The 22,457-nt window shown below is 43.5% G+C and overlaps 3 protein-coding genes across 4 annotated transcripts; 1 reads left to right on the plus strand and 2 right to left on the minus strand.

Annotated features, from left to right (window-relative positions):
• Positions 1-214: 214 nt before the first annotated feature.
• On the plus strand, positions 215-6,833 carry LOC140272197 (proteasomal ubiquitin receptor ADRM1-like). The gene is made up of 10 exons (XM_072367557.1): positions 215-321; positions 1,406-1,652; positions 1,731-1,847; positions 2,566-2,689; positions 2,784-2,870; positions 2,980-3,067; positions 4,008-4,255; positions 5,375-5,532; positions 5,758-5,860; positions 6,516-6,833. Exons 2-10 carry the CDS (start codon positions 1,443-1,445, stop codon positions 6,617-6,619), a joined length of 1,239 nt encoding a protein of 412 aa, XP_072223658.1. The 5' UTR covers positions 215-321; positions 1,406-1,442; the 3' UTR covers positions 6,620-6,833.
• Positions 6,834-6,966: 133 nt separating this feature from the next.
• LOC140272007 (CDK5 and ABL1 enzyme substrate 2-like) lies at positions 6,967-14,592 on the minus strand. 2 transcript variants are annotated; one of them, XM_072367311.1, is made up of 9 exons: positions 13,955-14,592; positions 13,444-13,536; positions 10,836-10,913; positions 10,584-10,683; positions 10,329-10,497; positions 10,147-10,244; positions 9,066-9,172; positions 8,708-8,912; positions 6,967-8,406 (listed from the first exon to the last, which is right to left on the minus strand). In XM_072367311.1, the coding sequence occupies exons 1-9, from the start codon at positions 14,506-14,508 to the stop codon at positions 8,266-8,268; spliced, it is 1,545 nt and encodes a 514-aa protein (XP_072223412.1). In that variant the 5' UTR covers positions 14,509-14,592; the 3' UTR covers positions 6,967-8,265. The 2 variants fall into 2 exon arrangements, with proteins under 2 accessions (XP_072223412.1, XP_072223413.1); XM_072367312.1 differs by lacking the exon at positions 10,836-10,913.
• Positions 14,593-15,825: 1,233 nt separating this feature from the next.
• On the minus strand, positions 15,826-21,897 carry xkr7a (XK related 7a). The gene is made up of 3 exons (XM_072367827.1): positions 21,284-21,897; positions 19,075-19,274; positions 15,826-18,822 (listed from the first exon to the last, which is right to left on the minus strand). The coding sequence occupies exons 1-3, from the start codon at positions 21,817-21,819 to the stop codon at positions 17,855-17,857; spliced, it is 1,704 nt and encodes a 567-aa protein (XP_072223928.1). The 5' UTR covers positions 21,820-21,897; the 3' UTR covers positions 15,826-17,854.
• Between the last annotated feature and the right edge of the window lie 560 nt (positions 21,898-22,457).

The following is a 22,457-nucleotide window of genomic DNA, read 5'->3' on the forward strand; positions in this document are numbered from 1 at the left end:
TTTGTACTGAGGTCCTCTGTGTCTACAATATTTTTGCTCTTTTGTAAAATTGATCTAAACTTCCTCATTTCACAAATAATATACAAAAGTGTTTCTTTATGCAAATGCTACACCATTTTTCAGCAAGAAGACTACATTTGTAGATTTCTAAAAACAGGTTGGCGTGTTATCTCTACCGAACATGCATAGCGGATTTAAAAACCTCATTATTGACAGGCAGTTGGACCAATCACAGCGAGGTACCGGTATCCGTCAGCCAATCGCAAAAGTCGTCGCTGAGGTCGACCGTTCTGCACGCTGAGTGATAATTCACAGAGAAATGTGAGTATAAACACGTTATTTTTCAACCGTTTTCAGCTCTAAACACAGACTTCAGCTACTTGTTTGATACGAGGGCGTAAAATGTAAAATCTTGACACATTTGTGGCCGCTTTGAGCTGTAAACAGGTTGCTGGCCGCAGGATGCAGAGTCATCTGTGGTGCGGCTGCGGCCGAAGTCTGCTCCAGTTTCTGTGTTATTATGGGAGCACTGGGATAGTCTTGTTCCAGTTAGATTGTTTTCATCTACTCTGCTTCTAGATCAATATCTTTGTTAGATTAGCGTCATCTCAGGGTGGGAGCTTTGTTTTTGCCTGGTTTTAGCAGTACCTTGACATTAAACAGACGAGGGCCAGCAAAATGAATCGTGCAATCAAGACCGAATAAAAACGAGTACTGGATAAAAGCAGGTGTTTAAACAGTGAGAGCAGTTTTAATATGTTTGACGTCAAAACTGCTCTCATTCCCTATCGTGGTGACACAAACAGCTTGTGTATCATTCAGATCATTAAAAAATGTAATTAAATTTTTAAAAAATGTTTTAAAAATCAAAGCTTAATTTTTTTAGCCGAATAAAAAGACAATGAATCACCAACTATTACTGTGATAGTGATCAGGCTTTGAGTAGTCTTAACATTTGATGGTGACGTCAGGATTGTTAGTTTGACTAAAAGACATTCGATGAGTCAGCTCATATGCTTATTAGTTTAATGACAATATGATTAATTAATTTCCCGAAAGCAAAACCACGTGATTCATTGTTCATGAAAATAGTTGATCTGTTGGCTGTGTTTTGAAAGACTTCAGGTGAAATACAAGATGAGAAGAGATGGTTAAACATGGAATAATTCTTGTGTTAACAGCCTGTCTGATGTGTAGAAACTGAACACCATGTTGAAGATATACGTACCTGCATACAGTAAAATAAATTAGCAGATTAATGAATATAAGGATCACCTATTGAAAGCACAGCAAGGACCAAAGCTGTGTTGTTCTCTTTTTTTTTTTTCTACCTGCTAAATTAATTCCATTATATATCTGATGTTGTATTTATTTGACTATATAAAGTGATATGTTTGCATTGTAGAACTCCCTCCTTCCTGCATCAGTGCCCCCTCCTCATCATGGCTTCTGGAGCTCTGTTCCCCAGCATGGTTTCTGGCTCCCGCGGCTCCTCCAGCAAGTACCTGGTGGAGTTTCGGGCCGGGAAGATGACCATGAAGGGCAGCACGGTGACTCCTGACAAACGTAAAGGTCAGGTCTACATCCAGCAGACCGACGACTCCCTCATCCACTTCTGCTGGAAGGATCGGACGACCGGGAACGTGGACGATGTAGGTGGCGCAGCCCAGTTGTTGTACTAGCTGAGGTGCAATGGGCTTTTTAATAACCCTTTTCACGTCCCCATTTAGGACCTGATCATTTTCCCTGATGACTGCGAGTTCAAACGGGTGAACCAGTGCACCACCGGCCGAGTTTATGTGCTGAAGTTCAAAGCTGGCTCTAAAAGACTCTTCTTCTGGATGCAGGTGTGCAGCTGCTCCACACACAACACGATTAGACACTGTAATCGAACCACTTCTTTGGAATCGCATTGTCTTTTATTCAAGCACGAAGGTGCATTTTAGATACTTAAACCATTTATTTGATTGTTTTGAGAATGTATTTTGGTAAATGGGGCTGCACGGTCGCCTCACAGTAAGAGGGTTTCTGGTTTGAATCCCAGCTGGGCCCTTTCTCTGTGGAGTTTGCATGTTCTCCCCATATATGTGTAGGTTCTTCTCTCTGGGTACACCGGCTTCCTCCCACCTCAGAAAGCATGTATTTTATGTTAAGTGGTGTAAACTAGGTGTGAGTGTGCATGGTTGTGTGTCTCATTTGTCTATGTGTGGCCCTGGGATGGACTGGCGACCTCTCACCCAATGACAGCTGGGATAGGCTTCAGTCCCCCTGCTACCCTAAACTGGATTAAGCGGGTATAGAAAATGGATGGATTTTGGTAAATGTGTCCCACCGTTTTGCTCTTCACAACTTTTTACGCGCATGGAACCAAATTTAGCTTAAATTTAATCGGTCTGTACTGCTTACATTACAAACAGGCCATAAATGGAAACCATTAACTCCTACAGCAAGTCTGTTTCTCCTCCAGATGCTATTTTTTTACACGTTACTGCTGAATGCTTTGAAAAGGAACTGTACGAAAAATGGCTTCAGATAAAATATCCGCATTGTTTGTTCTGATCCCAGGAGCCAAAGAGCGATAAGGATGACGAGTACTGCCGCAAAGTGAATGAGTACCTGAACAACCCGCCCATGCCTGGTGCTCTGGGCAGCGGTGGCAGTGGGGGACATGATCTGTCTGCACTGGGAGGTAAAGGCACCCATGTTTTAACCCTGTCATGAAAAGACTTTAATATCCCCACCTTACGCTGGATTTCACCTGCTCTCTGTGCTTATGTGTGAAGGTGAGGGCGGTCTGCAGAGCCTTCTGGGTAACATGAGCCATAACCAGCTCATGCAGCTCATTGGACCAACAGGACTGGGAGGAATTGGTATGTAAATCCATAATTGCACCTACAAGCTGCTAAACTGACAGTGTGGAAACATTTAAAGATGTCATCTTGTTGGGTCAGATTAATAATGTGTCTTCCTGAATGTCAGGTGGTCTGGGGGCGCTGGCTGGTCCAGGGTTGACAAACCTTTTGGGTGGCAGCAGCAGTGTTTCTGCAGCCAGCAACTCCACCACAAGGTAAGCCACAGGACCTGGACACCTTGCAGACATTGAGTCGAACATGAACTCCTCTGTAAACCAAAGTATTCTAAAGTCATATGACAAAGCTTGGCTGAAAATGGGTCATGCAAGCGGATAATGATCCCAAACACAGCTGCACATCGAGAAAATGACTGAAAAACAACAGAATCAGGGTGTTTGAATAAGCCAGTCAAAGTCCAGACCTCAATCCAACTGAAAATGCTGTGTTGGGAACTTAAGGGCGGTGGGGATTGAGCTAAAATTCCCTCCACAAGAATGCGAGAAACTTACGACATACAGAAAACGATTACTTCAAGTTATTGCTGCTTAAAGTGTTTTTTCTGGAACTATTGAATGATGGGGTGGAGCTAGTTTTTCGCACACTGCTTCCTCACCTTGGTTTAGTTTAGAACATGTAATGACATGGTGAAATATGTGTTCTTGGTCATCAGAGGTTGAATCTACTGCCCCTATTTTTAAGACCTGATAGAACCTTAGAGGTGAAAGAGGACATACTTTCTTTTTCACATGACTGCAAAACAGGAACAAAATGATAATTCCCTTTGACAGGAGAACTGCAAAACTGTATGCACTTTACAAATTCTTAAATGGGATTTTAGTATTTAGGTAAAGTTTTTCTTTTTTTAAATCTAAAAAAACAAACAAAAAAAACAGCTAATATCTGCGCAGCTAACAGCTAACCTTAGCAGCTAACCTTAGCACGATGGGCTTATCAGTCTGTAACCTGACTGACATAAACAGAAAATGGAGAAAATGGTCATAAAGCCCTAAGTGATGCTCAGGAAAACAAAGACCGAGAAAAGGGAGTGAGAATCTTCACATTGGAGAATCTGCAGCCAGACAGTGTTTCACTCATTAAATGAAATCAAAATGAATGTTAAAAATGGCTTTCTTTGTTTCCCCTCCTTCCTCTCAGTCCGTCCACGGCTGTCACACCCACCTCCACCACCACTGCTGCCAGCCGGCTCGGCTCCTCACAGGTGCCCACCACTCCCATCACCCCCTCGGCCACCTCAGTGGCCTCCCCTACAGCCACCACTCCCTCCACCCCTGCTGTGACCTCCCTGGCAGCTGCGGCGGCAGCAAACCCCACGCAGCCCATCCAGCTGAGAGACCTGCAGAGCATCTTGGCCACTATGAACGTACCTGCTAGCGGCCAGGGAGGTGAGGAGGTGGACACATAGAACACAGCAACAGCATAAAAACCACATAACTGAGACACGATAAAAAACTTTATTACACAGAATGTATGATCGGGTCTAATTTGAGGGATTTTGAACTAATTATACAGCAACTAATTAGCTTTGTCATAGTGACCATGATGCTGCTTAATTTGGATAGAACAGGATTAGTTTGTGGCAGAATCAAGAACCCTCTGAGAGAGATGCAATATCTCATTTTACTCTGTGCTGAACAGGTCACACAAACTCACGCTCACTCATGTTACATCGGTCCAACTCCTCTTAATGGACCAGGAGCTGGGGGAAGTTTCATTGAGAGTGCTTTTGTCATTACATGTAATGCATTTTCAGACCCTCTGAACAATGTTTACTTGGAAAATAAAAAAAAGACTAGGGCATTGCTAGGGCAACAATTTAGGCCGCTCAATCCTGCTGCAAAGAAGAGCTACGATAATAATAAGGCAGCCAATTCGACCAAGAAAGCCAAGAAGTTGCAAAGGACCGGACTGAAGTCTTTCCAGTGAGTGGCAGACACAGGCAATTGCCATTTTCAAGCTCTGAGTTTGATATTTGGATGTGACCATATGTTTATTTCTCAAGCCAAATGTGACCATATTTGGACAAGAGGGTGGAGCTAATCCAATTGGACAAAAATGCCTTTCTTTGAGGTGTAATATTTACTTAATTATGGAATTGTTTTAAGTAGTGCCACCGTGACACTAATAGTTACAAAATAATTGAGATGATGACTCCATCATGGGGAGAAAGTACTGACTCTATTTCATAAGAGATATTTTAAACTTTCTTTGCGTCAATTAGTGCCAGGGATGTTTTGGAGCCAGCACCTAGTGGCTGTTGGTGATATTACATCCATCCATCCATCCATCATCTGCCGCTTATCAGGGGTATTACACTCTAACTCAAAATATTTATCTTTGAAAATGCTACTAGCAGCATCTACTATAACAACAAAGTAACTTCCAAAAGCCTCATGTTGAAAGCATCGTGGGCATTTGTTCATCCATATGTCTCACTACAGAGCAACATGCACAAAAAATGTTTTTGAAATTTGAATTAACCACTGAGTGTATATTTTCCGCAGTGGACCTCGCCAGCGTCCTGACACCTGAGGTCATGGCTCCCATCCTGGCCAATCCAGAGGTGCAGCAGAGGTTGATGCCCTATCTGCCTTCTGGAGAGTCCCTGCTTCAGAGCTCAGAGGAGCTCCACAACACTCTCAGCTCGCCTCAGTTTCAGCAGGTGTGCCCTTTTCTTTACCGTGTTATTTGAAAACAAGGGAGCTGATCTTATAACCACGCAAATCGACTTTGGATTTCATTCCCAGTTCGGCCCTAAACTTGATGTTCAGGTGCAGAAACGGCACGAAAGGGAATGAAAAGCTGTGCTTGTCAGGGGTTTAGTCACAGTGGGACTCTGTAGTTTATATTTAACATCTTTGTTGGTTTTTTGGCCCTCTCTCTGCAGGCTATGAGCATGTTCAGCAGTGCCCTGGCGTCCGGGCAGTTAGGTCCTCTAATGAACCAGTTTGGCCTCCCAGCAGAAGCCGTTGATGCGGCCAACAAAGGAGGTCAGTGTTTTCGACACACACACTGTATCTGTGTGTTGTCACGATGAAATATTTTCTTGTTTCCATATTTGGCATCTAGAAAACCCAAAGGGACATTACTTGTCAGCAGTACAAGTACAAACAGCAGATCTTCCACAACCCAACTGACACATTCAAATGTATCCTCACTTGAGCTCGTGTCCAGATCGCTGTATAGTCTCCAACAATGGAGCATTGACAATGATAATGTGCCTGCATTATTTTGATACTTTTAAGGCGACCCGTGGAGTTTCTCACTTTCACTCACTGAGTGGATCCTTGAGGCCAAACAAGCATTTTTAAATTTTACCCCTTTTAAATCTTTAGTTTTCCTCCTGCTGTATGAACCCATTTAATGGCACATTGCTGTCACCTGCTGGTAAGTGGTTTGAAATTACGAGCAAGTGGGACAGATAAAAATAAATAAGACGCCACAGGCTACTTTTAAAGACATTTTGACAAAAAATAAAATAAAATCCAGTTTCCAGGTGAAGGTATAAAAGAGTCTGATGTTTGACGGTGCACCACTTTGATTTGATGTGCGCTGTGTAACAGTTTAACACCCCATCATGGAACTACATGGTACAATAGATGACAATGAAAATGTTTTGTCCCCCCGCCCCGATATCTCCTGCAGATGTGGAAGCTTTTGCCAAAGCCATGGAAACTGAGTCAAAGTCAGACCAGGACAGTGACGCCAAAGAAAAGAAAGACGACGATGAAGACATGAGTTTGGACTGAGTGTTCTGTGCAGAAAACTAACATTAGCCTTAAAATGTATTTATTTACCCGCTGCTGTTTTGTTTCCTTCGCACATTCAGGACAAAGAATAGGAATAATGTAACTGAAGCCGACTGTGATTTGAATTGATATCTGCGGATTTCACTCGGCGACTGTGTCCTACCTGCATGTTAGAGCAACTAGCCAACCTGTTCTTCCACAAGTTAACAGTAAAGTTATGGAAAAAACCCTGAATATAGTGTGAATTGACTGATTTGTTAAACCATCTTTTAAACTGCCAAATATTTCATTTGGAACCTACGAGAGGAGGGAAAATTAAAGAAAAACTCCAACAATTCCATTTTTTTTTCTACATTTGAAAATATATTTAAAAAACACTCATTTTACAGGACAGAATGAGCACACAATATTTATCAATTTGACACCAACAAACATGTTCTGCAGCTACACTGATTGGTAATTATTCAACATTTTTGACCACATCAGACGTACACAAGGTCACGATCATCTCTCCCAGACACCGACGTCTGAAGAGAAGCCTCAGCGCCATGAAGGAACGGCGCTGCTAAATATCCCGTGAATTTGACCGTTGATCATTTAACTGTGGTTTCAGGCACTTTTTCACCATACTTACTTAAAATCCAAATCCAAAGAGATACTGCTGTCTGGTACCGGCAGAGGCAACTCGTACTTCCCATCCACGTACTCAAGAGTCACAGAGAAAGCGGTTATCAATAATCAGCCAACAATGGAGCACAGAGACAAAAGCCACAACGAAAGCTTCTTTGGGTTTTAAGAGCTACTTAAAGAAAAAAAAAAGTGAAATTCCTGAGAACTTAAAGGAGTGAGTGTTAGTTGGACTAGTGAAGACTTAATTCCAGTGCATTTTGCAAAACATATCCCTGGGTAATGACATGGAATAAAAAAAGAAGACACGCCTGTGAAACTTTGCATGTAAAACCACAGCCGTAATACAGTTTTTCAGCACAACCAACACTTAAGTCAGAGCTGCCAAAAGAGTAAACTATTTTCTTATTATCATTATAATAAATATGTGAATTCTGCCTGATTATTGTGTGATAATCTGTACTGATATCAAGTGGACACATATCAAAGGCCACTTCCTTCACTAAAGATGTTTTTTGCTCACAATCTTCATGTCATGATTCAGTCGGACGGCTGAAAATACCTTAGTGTCACAGTGTGTTGAAAAGGCGTTTAAAATTCTACAGTATACTTCTTTATCAGTTCAAATAAATACTGTACAGGCTGTATAGCAACAAAGGTGCAGGAAATTAGTTTTTCGCAAGTCACAGAGTAGATTTCATTTAAATAAAAGTTAATACCACGTACAAAAAACACGCGTCATGAGAAACCAAAGAGAGCATAATTAATGTGCTCATAGAACGTCTCTAACATAGAGCCCATGACTGGATCAACATCAGAACATCACGCATACAGAAAGACATTCAGGGGGGACACACGCATCAAGTCTACAGTATTTGACAAAGAATGTAAACGAGTTGTTCTTCATTTACAGTAAAATTTAAACGCTTCCAGAATTATTTATTTCAAACACCACAGCTTATGATCTGGTCGATCCACCTGTGCGCTCCGTTTCCAAAGACTCGGCGGCCCCATCCGGTCTAACCTTGCTGCACCAGTCTGCGATAGTGCGGCATGACCTTGCTCTCGGGGAGGTAGAGTCCCATCTCCAAGGCAACCAGCACGGAGAACTCCAGCGGAATCAGCTCCCGTCTGTTTATACGGAAACGCTCCTCCAGCTTCTGCTCATCCGTGGGGCGAAAACAAAGATTTGAAAAGATAAAGAGTGATGTTGTGAACTGGGAAATCTCTCAAAAGCCTTGGTTGTACTTCTATTTGATGTTCATGCCACATGTCCAATAGAAACTTTTTGTTTTTTTGCACCTACATGCGGGTTATTTGTGCCATGCATATACGCCTTAAAAAAATATCAGCTGGGTAAACACTGAGCTGAAGCTTCACACGTTACAGCTTTTTCCACATTGGCTACCAGTCCTTCATCTGCAATGGAAATGAGATGTTTGTGTTGGAAACTTTACTCACGTCAATGAGCTGTTTGACGTCTGGTTTCCGCAGATCGCTGCTAATCTTTGCAGCCAGCAGCACGCACGCAGCCGCCACCAGTTTCCTGTTCTGCTTGTTGAGACGACCCTGCAGCACCAGCTTCTCAAAATAAACAAAAGCCATCGCTATGGTGACCGGCTGCAGACTGCACTCCTCACTCATGGCCCTCATCTCCCTCTTCAGGCTGGCAAAAAGAGGTCACAGTTATTTGTCTGTTTTTCTAAGAGAGTGCATTATGTGACAACTTAAAACCACATAAAAAAAACGAGGCTCAACCTCCAAAACACTCCTTAAAAAGAAGGTTTGAAAATCAAAGAAGAATGCAAGACACACGCACCTTCTAATCTTGCTCAGTGTCAGTTTAATGTGAGGAAACTTCTCCTTGAAAGTCTCATTCATATCCTTCTTCAGGTCAGATGGTTTCACATATTCAATGACAGTTGTCTGCCGACATGGAAAAACAAGCCAGAAGGTCAATACAGAACTACCTGGTGTCAGCATGAATTCCAGCTGCAGCCCAGGCTTTATGGTTTCACTTGTAAACTGTCGATTCTCACGCAGATTGTAGAGGTTACGGCCTTGTGATGTAATCGCTTGGGGCGCAATAAAATCATGTGAGCGAGGCATTATGGGAGGATTTTACTCTCCAACATGACTGGATGCTTTTCAAAGGTGGAGCTATATTGCTCGCAAGGCTGAATAAAAACACTTTACAAGTCAAATGAAAGAATTCTGTCTTGGATTCTGAGACGGAAGACGCTCAGTGTGACAACTTGTGTGTGTTACTCAGACCTAGTGAATAACACACACATTAAGCAGAATATCCTACATAAAATATGACAGAACTTGTGGAAGCAATTGATCAATTATTCAATCCAATGTGTTTTTTTCTTCAGTTTTTTCAACAGTGTTCAATAGTAATGTTTAAATGTATAATTCAATAAATGAGCACCACTGAGCTCCAGATAAAAGTCAGAATGCCCATAAGAACTGATGAGCTTGTTAGCTGCTACAGCTAGCAGCAGAAAGAAAATACTGAGAACCTCCAATAGTATCAGCTTTCAAGCATATGATGGAACTATTTTCAAATACAAATTTGTGTTTCGCTTGCTGTGTTGTTCCATTTCCTGTCTGCAGCCTTTGATTGTGCACATACTTGCGGTATTTGTAAAAAAAAAAAAAAACAGATCGGAAACCTGCTTAAACATTAGCACAACTGGAAACTCGGGAATTCTGTAGAAATTAGATTTCTGTTCCTTCCAGTTATTCTAATAATCAGTTTCAAAAGCTAAAGTCCCAAACAGCAGCTCCAGCCATGAGGATTTGCTTCTATTCTTCAGATTTAACACGTGGACAAAACCTTCATGTCAAAAATGAGCCACGGCTTAATTAACAAAGAAAATAACAGCTCTGCTCACCACGTATGATGCAAATATCAGAACCCGCTTGTGTCTCCCACAGGGCCACTGAGGGTCACTGAGCAGGTACGGGTCGTACTCCGCCACCTCTTCTACGCCTGCAACACATACAGTCAACGATCACTTCTAGCAGAACAAAGCAGTAGCATGTGTGCGTCTGAGAGCTTAGCCTGGAGTCTTACATTGGTCTTGTGCCACACTGTTGTTCGGACGAGCAGGGGTGAAGTTCCTCTGGCCGTTGCCACGGAAACGAGACTGAGGGGTCTGAGCTGCGTAGTTCTCTGGCGCACTGCTGCTCTTCTGTCTCACCAAGGCATTGGTTGGATACAGGAACTGTGCATAGGACACCGTCTGAGGAGGAGAAATGAGACAGTCAGCGATGTGTGCGGTTCCAGATAATTATAACCAGTGCTTCTATACATCAGTCTGACATTCACCTTCCCAGAGGCACCCAGCTCCACACCTTCCAAAGAGGGAAGCAGATCCGCAGCCACCACAGAGGACAGTCTTTGTCTCTGAGCGTCCAGCTTAGGATCACTGTTCACAAAGAGATGTTTCTGTCACATCCACGCACTGCCTCAAACACAAAGCTCTCACAACACAGAGAATGACATGGATCACACAGGAGGATGGAAACATAAAAAGCGGTGGGTGGGTGCTCCCTGCTTGGGACGGTGCTTCCTTTGTACCTGAGATGAGCACTCTCTCCATAGGGCAGCACTGAGAAAGCAGCATATAGCGACCGCTTGGCACAAATCAGCATGATCCTGCAGGACACAGCAAGTACAGGCAGACAAAACAGATGGTGTGTCAGTCTACAGATGGCAACTACAGTCACTGCTACTCAACACACCCCATCAGCGGTGGTGCCAACGAAATCACTCACAGAGCCACATTTATGCTGCTCTCTACTGAAGCCAGCCAGCAAGCCAACAACGACCATCTAAAGCTCAAAGCAGGAAGCGGGATGTCTGAGCTGGACGAGACCCCAGTTAGTGACTCTTATTCATCACCATCGCAGTCAAGTCGCAGAAGCATAAATTAACTCTGGACTCTGATTACTCATAAGATAAAGTGCCAAAAATCAACATTTACTCAATGTTAGATCATTAAGAACACTTTAAGGTATTCAGAGAGTCATTAGCAGATAAAGCAAGAATGATAATACTTCTCTACGAATGATATTATATCTTTAATTTGGCTGTATTGATACATTGATTTTTCTTTTTTACTTCAATATCTAATGTTTGGAAGAAAAAAAAAAAAAAAAAAACAACTAATATTTTTGCTGTGGCTAAATTAAGGAGCACGTCTTCATCCCCGCTGCGGGATGAGACCATTTCGTCCACGTTTCGTACAGTAGCGTAGACGACTTCGGCCGACCCTGTCCTGCATTCCTGACTCAGCAACCTCGAATCAGAACTAAAAACTAAAAACTTGTTTTTCACAATAACCAGAAACATTTGATGCCATAATCTTTCCAGCTGAAATACTGGTACATGTTTGTGTTGATGAGGGTTTTTTCTTCTTGTTTTTCAAATGTCAGGTGTCATCAGAGTCATCTTTTTTTCCCCATCAGTCAGCACTGTGAGCTGCACGCCAAAGTTGTGGAACTCGCTGTAAAGTGGGGCAAACAGTGGTTGTATTATTCATTCATAAAGCCCCGACAGGTGCTGCTCTTTGAAGGGGAAGTCCGGTATTTTCAAAACTAGACCTTATTTCTGGCATGAAATACATTTATCTCCTCACCGAGAACAGTTTGGCCAAAGTCGGCGTCCTTCAGAAGCTATTTAGATAACTCACAATCCATATAATGGAGTGAATGGGGCAAAGACGATGCAGCCTCTAAATAAGGCATTATCTTTATTTCACCAATACTTTAAGAAGAATGAATGAACGAACGCGTACTATTGCTCTGTTAGCACATAGCTACTGTTATGTGGCTACTTGCAGCTATAGGAGAGCTAACGGTGTTCTCGGTGAGTGAATAAACGTATTTCAAGATGCTGTTTCTGGCTAACTGGATCAGAACTCATAATGCCAGAGAAGTCTTCTGAGAGGTTGATTGATCATGCGGGGGTTACAGGAGACAGTAAGTATTACAGAGGTGTCTCCAGAAGTCAGAATGTGAAACAATCTGCTCGGTTTTGCAAAGACTATCTTTTTTGAAGGAGCTCTTTGAATATGTTACAGCTACACCATGAAGGGTCTTTAAATGTTTGTTTTTTGTTGTTTTTTTTTTTTTTTAAGGAATAAATGCAAGTTCATTCATACCTTATTTCATTATTTTAACAGAACTCAGTAGGACTTAAATGTTTTGGTAACGCACAAGAGGCACAAACTAGAACTGGATGAGCTAAAAACAGGAGACGAGCAATCAACAAACACTGTACACACCGACCAGAGCTTCACTGTATTGACAGAAATGTGGACAAACCAGCTCATCAGCGTCTTGTCAACAGCATAGCAGCCTGTAAATCTACACAAACACTGAGGCCAAAGCTCCCCACAAAACATCAATAACAGTCAGCTGCAGCCCCTGCCATCGACACTTGGTGGGCGAGGTTTGTCTTAAAGGGGGACGACACTGAAAGGCTGACATCTGCTAGTGGTAATTACCTTAGCTTACATAATCTACACACGTTTCCCTCAGTTCAGGAACAAACAGAACCATCCCTGTAGGACAATTAAGGGTTGCTGCATCATTGGTTGTAGACATCAGCAGAAAACACACGTTAGCACATGTATGTATGTATGTGGACATGAATATGACGTGGATGTTAGATGTGGATAGAGTGGAAGGACAAATGAAAAACGAGGAGTCAAATAACCATCACAAAGGACACAACACGTTTCTGTGAAGGTGTAGAGTTAGAACTATTAACATGGCAAAATCCCAAAAGATGCTTCTAGACGCTCTTGTGGTCAACATGTTAAATAAGCTGCCAACAGTGGTGTTATTTCAGCCTCTTCTTGCTTTTAGGTAACCTTACTGCTGGTGCAATAGGGTGTTAAATTTCAACACTGCACCTCTTTTGGCTTTTGCTAAGCTTCCAAGGCTGATTAAATTCACTGTAGGAATCGCCATCCAGCAGCTGTGTATTCCTGTTATTCCTTTGCGGCCTCTGTACCACAGTTAAGCAGCTTATTATAATACCAGAGCAAGTATTTTGCCACTGCCGGTGAAGGCCTACTTCAGAATCCAACATAAAACATCCTTTGTCTTTTTTTAAAATGTAATCCTACCTAAAATATATCAAATCTAAATGTTACTCTAAGTGCTGCTTTGACACTCACCTACATCCCCTGGTATCATACTGCCTCATACTTTTGATGAAGTGGACCTTCTTTGGCAGCTTAGGTCCAGGTGAACCAGAAATGTTTCTCAACCTGTGCGGGAACAACACTTTATCAAAGATTTCGCAAACAAAAACGTTCCATGTGAGATGGTCTCCTCTGCAATCATGCAAAGTTTAGCAGTGAAACCACAGGGAGTCAAATTTAGACCTTCTTATTAAATATTTAGTTTGTGATTTCACCAAACAACACCTTAGAGAATTAATGTCACAAGTATCTTAAGTATCTTGCTGTGAAAGACAGTAATGACAGCACACAAAAAAAAAACAGTTAAATCAGAGATTAGACTCAACTCAACCTATTCTGAAGACGCTCAATTATTTACACGACAGAAAATGCTGGAACATGTGAAAATGGAAGCAAATTCCTCTCATGATACTCATACGGAAGTCGGCAGCCTGTTTCTAAGGCCCACACCATTGTGTGATGAAACATCGACAAACATCCTCACCTCTGTCGTGAATCCACAGCATTGCTGGCCGGGACCGGGCTGAGGGCGGCGGGTGTTGACTTGGCTCGCGCGCAGGGCTGGTGTCCGGCTGGGACGGGGGACAGTGGGGTGTCCGGGGTCGGCGCCTCGACCGCACTGCCGCCCTCTAAAAATACCTCGTTGGGTCCTACAGAACTTGTCGTGAACGGTCCAGGAGACGCTACCACGGAAGGTCGGATAGGGCTCAGCACCCCTGGGAAACTGGAGGACGAGCCGCCACCGGCCACAGCGGGGTCTGTCACCTGGACGACAGGTTCTTGGATTTCAGTTCGCAGGAGCTCGCCCGTTGCGTCTCTGTTTCTATCCCTGTGACCAGGCTCCTCTGTGGCTTTTTGGTCGGCATTTTCAACCCTGAGCTGAGGCTGGGGTCGTCCGTCGAGTGAGATATTGCTCAGGAACAGCAGAGCTGCCTCTCTCCGTCGGGAATCTTTAGCTTTCCTCCGTTGGTCTCGCTGAGTCCTTGCTGATTTACTATTACTGCCGTTGGACTGCAAACCGCAGAAAGCGGTCGCCATTCTAGACTAAACTGAATCTGTTGAACACGAAAGCAACGAGTACCGGTCTCAGAGAATAAACCCCGCCCACTACATTATGATAGGCTATAAGGGTAATTATGCATACGAAACCTGTAAATCCGCGTGAGTGATTTGGTATTTTGAGCAAAGGTCCTTGTTGCTCCTTGTTGATTGGATGTAAACCTATAGTAGGAGGCGTTCTACTGACCAAGGAAATATTCAACGTCAAACAAACAAAAAAAAAAACTCGTTAACAATGACAAGTGAATAAATGAAAAATAAATTAATAGATGCGTACAACTGATTCAAACTAAGTTGTTATGCCATGTTTCTATTATTACTATTTCCTATTATTACAGCAGTGTAAAAATGACTGTATCAGTATAAAAAAAGGTCAGCTGAACATGTGAATAAATGTCTTGTTTGCAAAGTAGCAAAACAGTGATATTGGTTTTTTTTTTAATAGAAAAGAAAAAACTCAACCCAAAGCTTATGGATTACCAAAAGTGGGGTTTCTCCTATTGATCACTTGTTCCATTATTTTGCTCACCCCCCACTTGTGTTTCCTTTAGAGTCCCCCTCAAAGCGGGGTTATACTGTAGATCAAGACACAGGTGGGAGGTCTGACCTCCTGAAATCAAATCAAATTGCCAATTGTAAATTTTTTCATACTTTTCCAGGAGATAACAACAATAGTCATAAATGGATAAGAATAGCATTATGGTTGTTTCTGTCTTCATTATGCCCTTGTTTTAATTAGATTATTTGCAATGTTGGTAACCTTCATACAGCAATTCTGGGAGTCACAAGTCCCTGCTACAGTTATTTTCAGAATCAGTGGCTGAAAGGTTTGGGAGCCTCTTCCTTTGAATCTGTTATGTGGGTGTGTATGACGTTTGGGTGTCATTTATTAAACTTTGTTCAAACATTTGTGCTTTCCTTAGAAGAAATGGCACCAGTTACCTATTTGACACTTGTATTAGGGTCAGTGGAATGTACACAAGTGACTGTGATAAAAAAAATTAGCTCTGAAGGACAATTTGGCTGTTTGTTCTCTCATTTCACCCCAGCAATAGGAGCTATAAGGACACTTTGCACAAGAATTTATTTTTTGGATTCGCTCACCATTGATTTCTAAACATGAAGTCTTGGTGAATGTTTGTATGAGACAGAAAGTGAAGTGCGAAATTTTTTCCATCTCCTGAGTTCCAGTATTCACGTTTTAGAAAGACAGTGCAAGTAGCATGCCAAAGACTGCAGCTTGTGATTTGTGTTGTTTGTATCTATCAATCAATTCAGCCAGTAACAGTAAAGGTCTGGTAAACACATCGCTTTTTATTGTGGCAACAATGACAAATTGTGTTCACCTTCTTGTTTTTCTTGCTCTGAACAGCAACAGTCTGTCATGACCAGCTTAAGGCTTTTTGATTCTAGCTCTGTGTTTGAGGTACAGCCCCACCCGACTCCTGCCACAACAAGCTCACCTTATGGTACACCTCATGGGACTTTACATGATGGAATCAAGCAGTTAGCACCATAACAAAAACCTCTCTGGCTTTTATTCCTTTAAACTACAGCAGAGGTGGCAAAGGTGCTCGATGGGCTTTGTTTTTGTTTTAGTGTCATCTGGGAAAAAAAAAAAACTGAATGAACAGTGAATACAACAAAATTGTCATATCTCACTGATACGATTTCGAATGAACTCAAAAGCACATTACAGGACATCCCCCACCAGCTCACATACACACAGACACGCAAACACACAAGGTTCGGATATTTCCGTCTCGCAACTACTCTATAGTAAAACAACCTTGATTACAGAAAGCATGGTAGAGATTCACTTTACCGATCCATAAATTCTCAACGATTTAATTTCTGATAAATTAAAAAGTAAAAAAATCCTTAAGTTGCCTAATGAAGCAAACAGATTTAAAATGATCAATCCTTATTAAGACTACTAGCAGTGTAACAATGAATCTTTGTGTCAGTGGAAACCAGATCAGCTGTACATGTGAATTGTCCTGTTTTCAAACTGTCTAGAGGTGAGATTGTTTGTCCAGTAAAGAAATAAATTAAAACTGGTGTCAAACTCAACACAAAGAGCACATCCTTGGACTTTTTGATGTTATTATTTGTCCACAAAATTTGTATCAAATTACAAATTCTCCTGTGAAAAGAATTTGTAGAAATTATAAGGAGACGACAGACCTGCAAGTGTCACCAAAAGTACCTCACACCTGTACTATCAACAATATCAAAGCTATTTTGTAAAGAGTCTGTGGCTATCTTCTTCTACATTTTTCAGACGACAAACGCAGTAGAATTACAGACGGTGCTGTCCCTCTGCAACTTCCTCTTCATTGTACAGTAATTTACATTTAAAATAATGTCTGTCCTGTTGCTTCTGCTGCGTAAAATGCAAAAAGTATGAAAACGTTGAGTCCTGTCAGTAGAATACATCCTGTAATTGTGATGGAAATCGCAACGTGGCCGTTGTTCGCATTCTGGAGGAAGGTACATCACGTGGGAATGATGTGGTGACATGTCCAAAAAAATAAACAGACTGCTTGTAAACACACACTGATTTCTGTTCATCCTCTGCTTACCTTAAATAAAAATATACCGCAGGATTGTTGTAAATCCCACAAACGGCATGAAAATGCTTGAGAAGCCTTGTCACAAATAATCACACTGTCAACAGTTATTTTTACATTCAACTCAAATGTTCCCTTTGAACTTCAGATCCGAAGCAGCATTTTCAGAGACTCCTCCTTCAACATGACTGAAAAGCTTTTTGAAAAAAGATGTGTTTCATGTGGATTGTGTTTAAAATACAGCGTGAGATTAACCTCTTTAACTCCCTCGCCAGCTCACTGAATGATGTTCTAGCTGCCATAAATAACCATGCATGTTGAAGGCTTGTCTCTGTTGTGAGCCACCTGGAAAGGATCTGCCGAAGCAACCTCACTGAGGAGGACTTTCCTCCTCTGATTGATAACAGCTCCACTTCTCTGTCTGCCTGTGCTCTTCTTCAAGTTCACAAGACAGTGAGCTTTTGCAGCTAACTGTTGGCTCCTCCTGTGTCACATCATGACCTGAGAATTGATAAAGAAACCAAAATATGCACCATCATTACACAATACCACAGGACTTTTCCTTTGTAGAACATATAGACACGGCACTCTATCTCTTTCTTTGCCTGTTCCTGTGCAGCGTCTGACACAACGGAGAGCAGTTGAGTAGGTGCAGAGCTAAAACACTGCTCAGTGAGAGCCAGCCTGCTGCCCTTTTTATTTCTGGCCGGATAACCCACGGTAAGAAGCTGAATCATAGCACCTTCAGCACATCACACGGTGGTTTCATACTCCATCACTTCTTTGGGTGTTCCCAGGCAGCGGTACTGAATCCTTGGTGTGACTGGGGCGGCACTCTCCAGCACCAGAATGGTTTTACGTAGCCGCCGGTCAATGAAGTGAGCATCCCATGCGGGGTATCTCTTCCTGGGCAAGTCTATTCGGATGACGGGCCCCTCTGTCCTGGGTTTCAGGTTAGGCACCAGGGGTTTAACTCCCCTGGGAGGCCTTACCTGAAACACATCACCATCTACCCCAGGCCCCTGCTCCCTGTCTGACCCTTTAGTTCTCTGGAGGGTCCTGGGGGGGCTGCTCACCAGATCAGGAGGTAGGCTCGTGGCTGGGGAGGCCAGCGACTCCACAGGCACCTCCTTCTCCACTATATAACCCCACCCTGAGACTGATCCTTCGGGGTGCAGCAGACAATAATACACAAACATGAAGAAGGTGCCCAGAGCGTAGCTGCTGGCCACCACGCACACCATAATGACGGTATAGAAGTCTGGGTTACCGTGGCGCTCAGCACTGCTGCGGTACACGTACCAGGCAGTGGTGAGTGCCACATTCTCAATGAACACAGTCAGGCTGTAGATGAGCATTCTGCAGCGAGTGCGCCCTTCTCTGACGCTGAACCAGCAGAAAATGTACACAATGCCCACCATCATGTTGTAGATGATCTCCTCCCATTTGGACATGCAGAAGTCCGTTTCGCCTTGAATTATCCAGAAAGTCATGATGCACCAGTGGGCCACGATGAAGATGCCAAAGTAAAGCTGGAACACGGAGGCAAACAGGGCGAAGGCCAGAGTGCGGGCTCCGATGGTGAACAAGTGCCACAAAATCTGAACTATGACGGCTTTGTAGGTCATGGGTAGCTTATCATCTCGAGAGTCTCTCAGGACTTTCTGATAGGAGGAGATCATCCAGGCGAGGGATATCAGTGAGGCAGAAGCTGAAAGCCCTGAGAAGACGATGAGGAGGAGGAGGGAGAAGAAGTTAGGTAGATAGAAGCAGCAGTGAGGTAATTGTTTTACTATTTAGCACAGAAAAAAAAAACACATTTCCTCTGCTCTGCTGGTGCCAGATTGAGACGAGCACAAATGACTCATCATCCACAGCCAGTGTGCAGCGTGGCCTGCAGATTTATGATTATATGACTTATTTTCAACATGCTGATGGAGGCTGTGGTGACCGGTCATTTCGGGACACTTACCCTGCAGGGGCAGCACCTGACTGGTGTGGATCATGATGCTAAGCTGCAGCACCAGCTGAGGAGCGCTCTTCAGGAAGGACTCGAGCAGGCGCAACATGCTGATATCTGCGCTCTCGAACATCATGCGCCAGTAGTAGTGACGGCGCTCTGGGTCTCCATGCCAGCGGCTCTGCACCCCCAAATACAAGGCGTGGACGTACCTGTGTCAGAAACAGACGCATTCATCAGCGCATTAGGAAGAAGTAAGATTAAGTTCAAATACTGTGCTTCAAAAACTTTTGGATATCAAACGCAGCCTCAAAGAAGTCATAACTCATTATTTCAAACTCTGGGAGCTGTCAGTAGTTCTCGCCAAAATGCTGGTTACTTGCTCTTCTGGGATTTAGATTAGACTGAAATGGAACTAAGCAGCTCTGTAGTTATAATTTTAGTCCGGAGATCAGAGGGGGGAAGCAATGGCTGACTGCAGCCTCACTTCATCAATCAAAATAAGTCACAAGGCTGCAGAAGATGCAAAGTTTGTGGGGCTGCAGACAGATAAGGAAACCAAATAATTAATACAGTACATACAATATGTACTGTAAATGGTGCAAGCATTTTTATGTACATATTAGTTTTTGCTTTCCAAGTATAGTGTGCAAATGATTGTCTTGGTCATAACAGGGCGGACTGTCAGGGAGGACTAAAGCAAAAACATGTTTAGGTAATTGCCTCAGGAAGGAGGGTCAGAAGAGGCCGATGTCAACGAGCCCACTGAACCACAAGGGAGACTCTATAACCATTCTTTGTTCTGGTTCCTTCTACACAAAGCATGCCTTGGGATTTACACATACTAGGAAAATAGAGCATATGTGTGGTAATGAGGGTCATTGACTCGCAGGAGGACACACACGGTTTCATAGCACATCCTGTCTGTGACAGACCCATATCGCATCTCATGCGCGCTGACATGCAGTTAGGTACCCGGCCGAAATTGATCCCAGTTCACCTAACCAACTGTGTATCGGTGACGGATCATTCCTGAGTTAACAGCTGAGGGTGAAACACGCAGTGGTAATCCTCTTAATGTGCACACACACACCAGTCTGAGAGCAGCACTTATGAATGGGGCATGCAGAACAGCTTTGAAGGCCTTACCGGTAATTCTGTGCTGCCACAACACTTTAATGTGCTTCTGGACACACACACACTCAGTCTCAGACTCTTTAGCAGGAAGTAAGGAATCAATATTACCCATAGAGCTGTCTCAAGAGAGAGGAAGACAGTGACCACAAAGAGACACACATTTTGTCGTCCTACGTGTAACTCAAACAATTCATTTGCATCCGATTTCATCATTTCACCTAAGTTGTCCCTCTAAGATGACATTCTAACATGTCTGTAAAATACAACTTTTCTTGGAATAGACATAGAGTAATGTCTAACCCTCCTCCCACCACAGTTCAGCTGAATGCCTTCTCTCTGCTGGCAGCTGTTCAAACCTGTCAAAACCGATCAGAGCACTCTTAAGTCTGAGATCCGACTCGCCATCACTGACTGAGCAGCTGACCCACAGACCTACTGCCAACCATGTGAGAATAACACCAAACCCTACACACGATTGTTTCTTGTGTCTGAGCCTTATCATTAAACATGATTGGGTTTAAACACAGCTAACAGTCTGAAAAAATGTTGGGAAAGACTTCTTTTATGGCTAGGACAGGGCAAGAACTGAAAATACACCAAACACTGACGAAGAGGCAATGAGGCAAGTGTGCGTGTGTCTGTAAGTATAAGGCAGCTCTTCTCTTACGACACTTAGAATCATTCAGCTTCTCAAGCAATTAGGCTGTTTCTTGCCAAAAGAGAAATATATAAAGAGAGAGGGACTCCCTTTTTCTATTTTTTTTTATAGAGGATATTGGGGTGGATGTGATCTCCTTTTCGAGGGATGATTGACCTGGAAGCCTGTCATGGGGTTGGAAGGAGAGGGTGGAGTCTAATTCTCCTTCCCTGAGCAAGTGAGAAATGTGAAAAGAGGCAAAAATGCATTGAGACACTTTGGCCACAGTTTTCTCCGAATGATTAGGTTTCATAATTACTGGGTGTGAGGATATACTTTGTGGAGTGCACGTGCGCGCACACACACAAAAGCGGAGACATGATGACAGTGGCCCCCCACCCTTACCGTCCCCACACATCTCGGATCACGACGAGTTTTCAGACTTACCTCCAGACTTGTGCCAGCTGAAAGATGTGAATGATGGCCTGGAAGAACCACATGAAGGCTCTGCAGCAGCCCCGGGCTCCTCCCCCGGTGCCCGGCCCTGGCAGCACCCCGACCGCGGCAACGCGGCCAGCGCCCCGCTCGCCGCTGTCCTTGGTGCTGAAGTCGCTCTCCTCTGCTCCCGATGCTGCCACAACAGCAGCCGCAGCTGTACCGCTCTCGACGGTTTTCGAGAAATCGTAGGCGAACCATCGGAAGCTCAACACTTGGACGACCACGGACGGGACTATCACAAAGACCAGAGTCAGTGAAAAGCACCAGTACTCCCTCCTTAGGTAGTAGTCAGCAGCCAGCCACAGGTCTGAGGCCCCGTCCGAGAAGAAAACCAAAAGGGCGCACAGCGTCCAGCAGCAATCCTGGAGGGTGTAGCGCTGCTCGGTGGGACAGCGCTGGGGAGGCCGCGGGTCCGACCTGGTCGGAGACTCGGGTGGGATATCGTTTCGTAGAGAGACGGGGGCACCGTCAGATTTCGCGGCCATGTTTGTTGTAGGGAAGAGAGTAAGAGATGGGAAAATGATGGAAGGGGGAGGGGGGTACACGTAGTCTGTCCGTCTGTGTGCCTGCTTGTGGAAGAGGGGGCGGGCAAAGAAGGCAGGGAGGAGGGCCAGGGTAGGCGAGGGAGACGGGGAGTCACCACTGCTCATCAAGCAGTGGCTTTAATGCAGTCACATTTTATTGCTGCAGATCTGATGCCATCAGACAGAAGATCTCTCTGCATCAAGTACAGTTCAACAGTCAGTGCAGGGGAATAATCTCACGGGTGTAACTTTAGTGCTTTAAATCCCACTTTAGATAGAAAGGTTCATGTAAAGTATAAAACATTTAGCATGAGATTATTTTCGTTGTCTATAGTCTTCTCGTTTGCATTGTTTAAATATGTGAATAAATTGGAATTTATTGGTGGTGGGGGTTTAGCTGTAACCACCTCATGACTCAGGCCTGACAGAAGAGTTCTGCAACCCACGTGTGTAAAACCTAAAATCTTTCTTAAAAACCTATCTTGCGTTTAATGTGTTACTTTTTTGACGCCTCACTAATTGTTAGATGCTACCTCGTTTTTTTTTTTTTTTTTAAATCTGTAAACTCTCCTTCTGTGATTGTCAGTGTGCAAATTAAA

This window comes from Leuresthes tenuis, unplaced genomic scaffold (genome assembly GCF_036924035.1).
Source record: "Leuresthes tenuis unplaced genomic scaffold, fLeuTen1.0.hap1 SCAF_16, whole genome shotgun sequence".
Taxonomy (NCBI): Eukaryota; Metazoa; Chordata; class Actinopteri; order Atheriniformes; family Atherinopsidae; genus Leuresthes; species Leuresthes tenuis.

Excerpts from the sequence above, each read along its gene's own strand:
- LOC140272197 (XM_072367557.1), top strand. The coding sequence starts at position 1,443 with ATGGCTTCTGGAGCTCTGTTCCCCAGCATGGTTTCTGGCTCCCGCGGC. Across the intron at positions 1,848-2,565 it reads GACTCTTCTTCTGGATGCAG|GAGCCAAAGAGCGATAAGGA; the intron begins GTGTGCAGCTGC and ends TTCTGATCCCAG. Across the intron at positions 2,690-2,783 it reads TGATCTGTCTGCACTGGGAG|GTGAGGGCGGTCTGCAGAGC; the intron begins GTAAAGGCACCC and ends TTATGTGTGAAG.
- LOC140272007 (XM_072367311.1), bottom strand. The coding sequence starts at position 14,508 with ATGGCGACCGCTTTCTGCGGTTTGCAGTCCAACGGCAGTAATAGTAAA. Across the intron at positions 10,914-13,443 it reads TATGATACCAGGGGATGTAG|GATCATGCTGATTTGTGCCA; the intron begins GTGAGTGTCAAA and ends TGTGTCCTGCAG. Across the intron at positions 8,913-9,065 it reads ACACTGAGCAAGATTAGAAG|CCTGAAGAGGGAGATGAGGG; the intron begins GTGCGTGTGTCT and ends TCTTTTTGCCAG.
- xkr7a (XM_072367827.1), bottom strand. The coding sequence starts at position 21,819 with ATGGCCGCGAAATCTGACGGTGCCCCCGTCTCTCTACGAAACGATATC. Across the intron at positions 19,275-21,283 it reads CAGCTGGCACAAGTCTGGAG|GTACGTCCACGCCTTGTATT; the intron begins GTAAGTCTGAAA and ends TTTCTGACACAG. Across the intron at positions 18,823-19,074 it reads TCAGGTGCTGCCCCTGCAGG|GGCTTTCAGCTTCTGCCTCA; the intron begins GTAAGTGTCCCG and ends TCGTCTTCTCAG.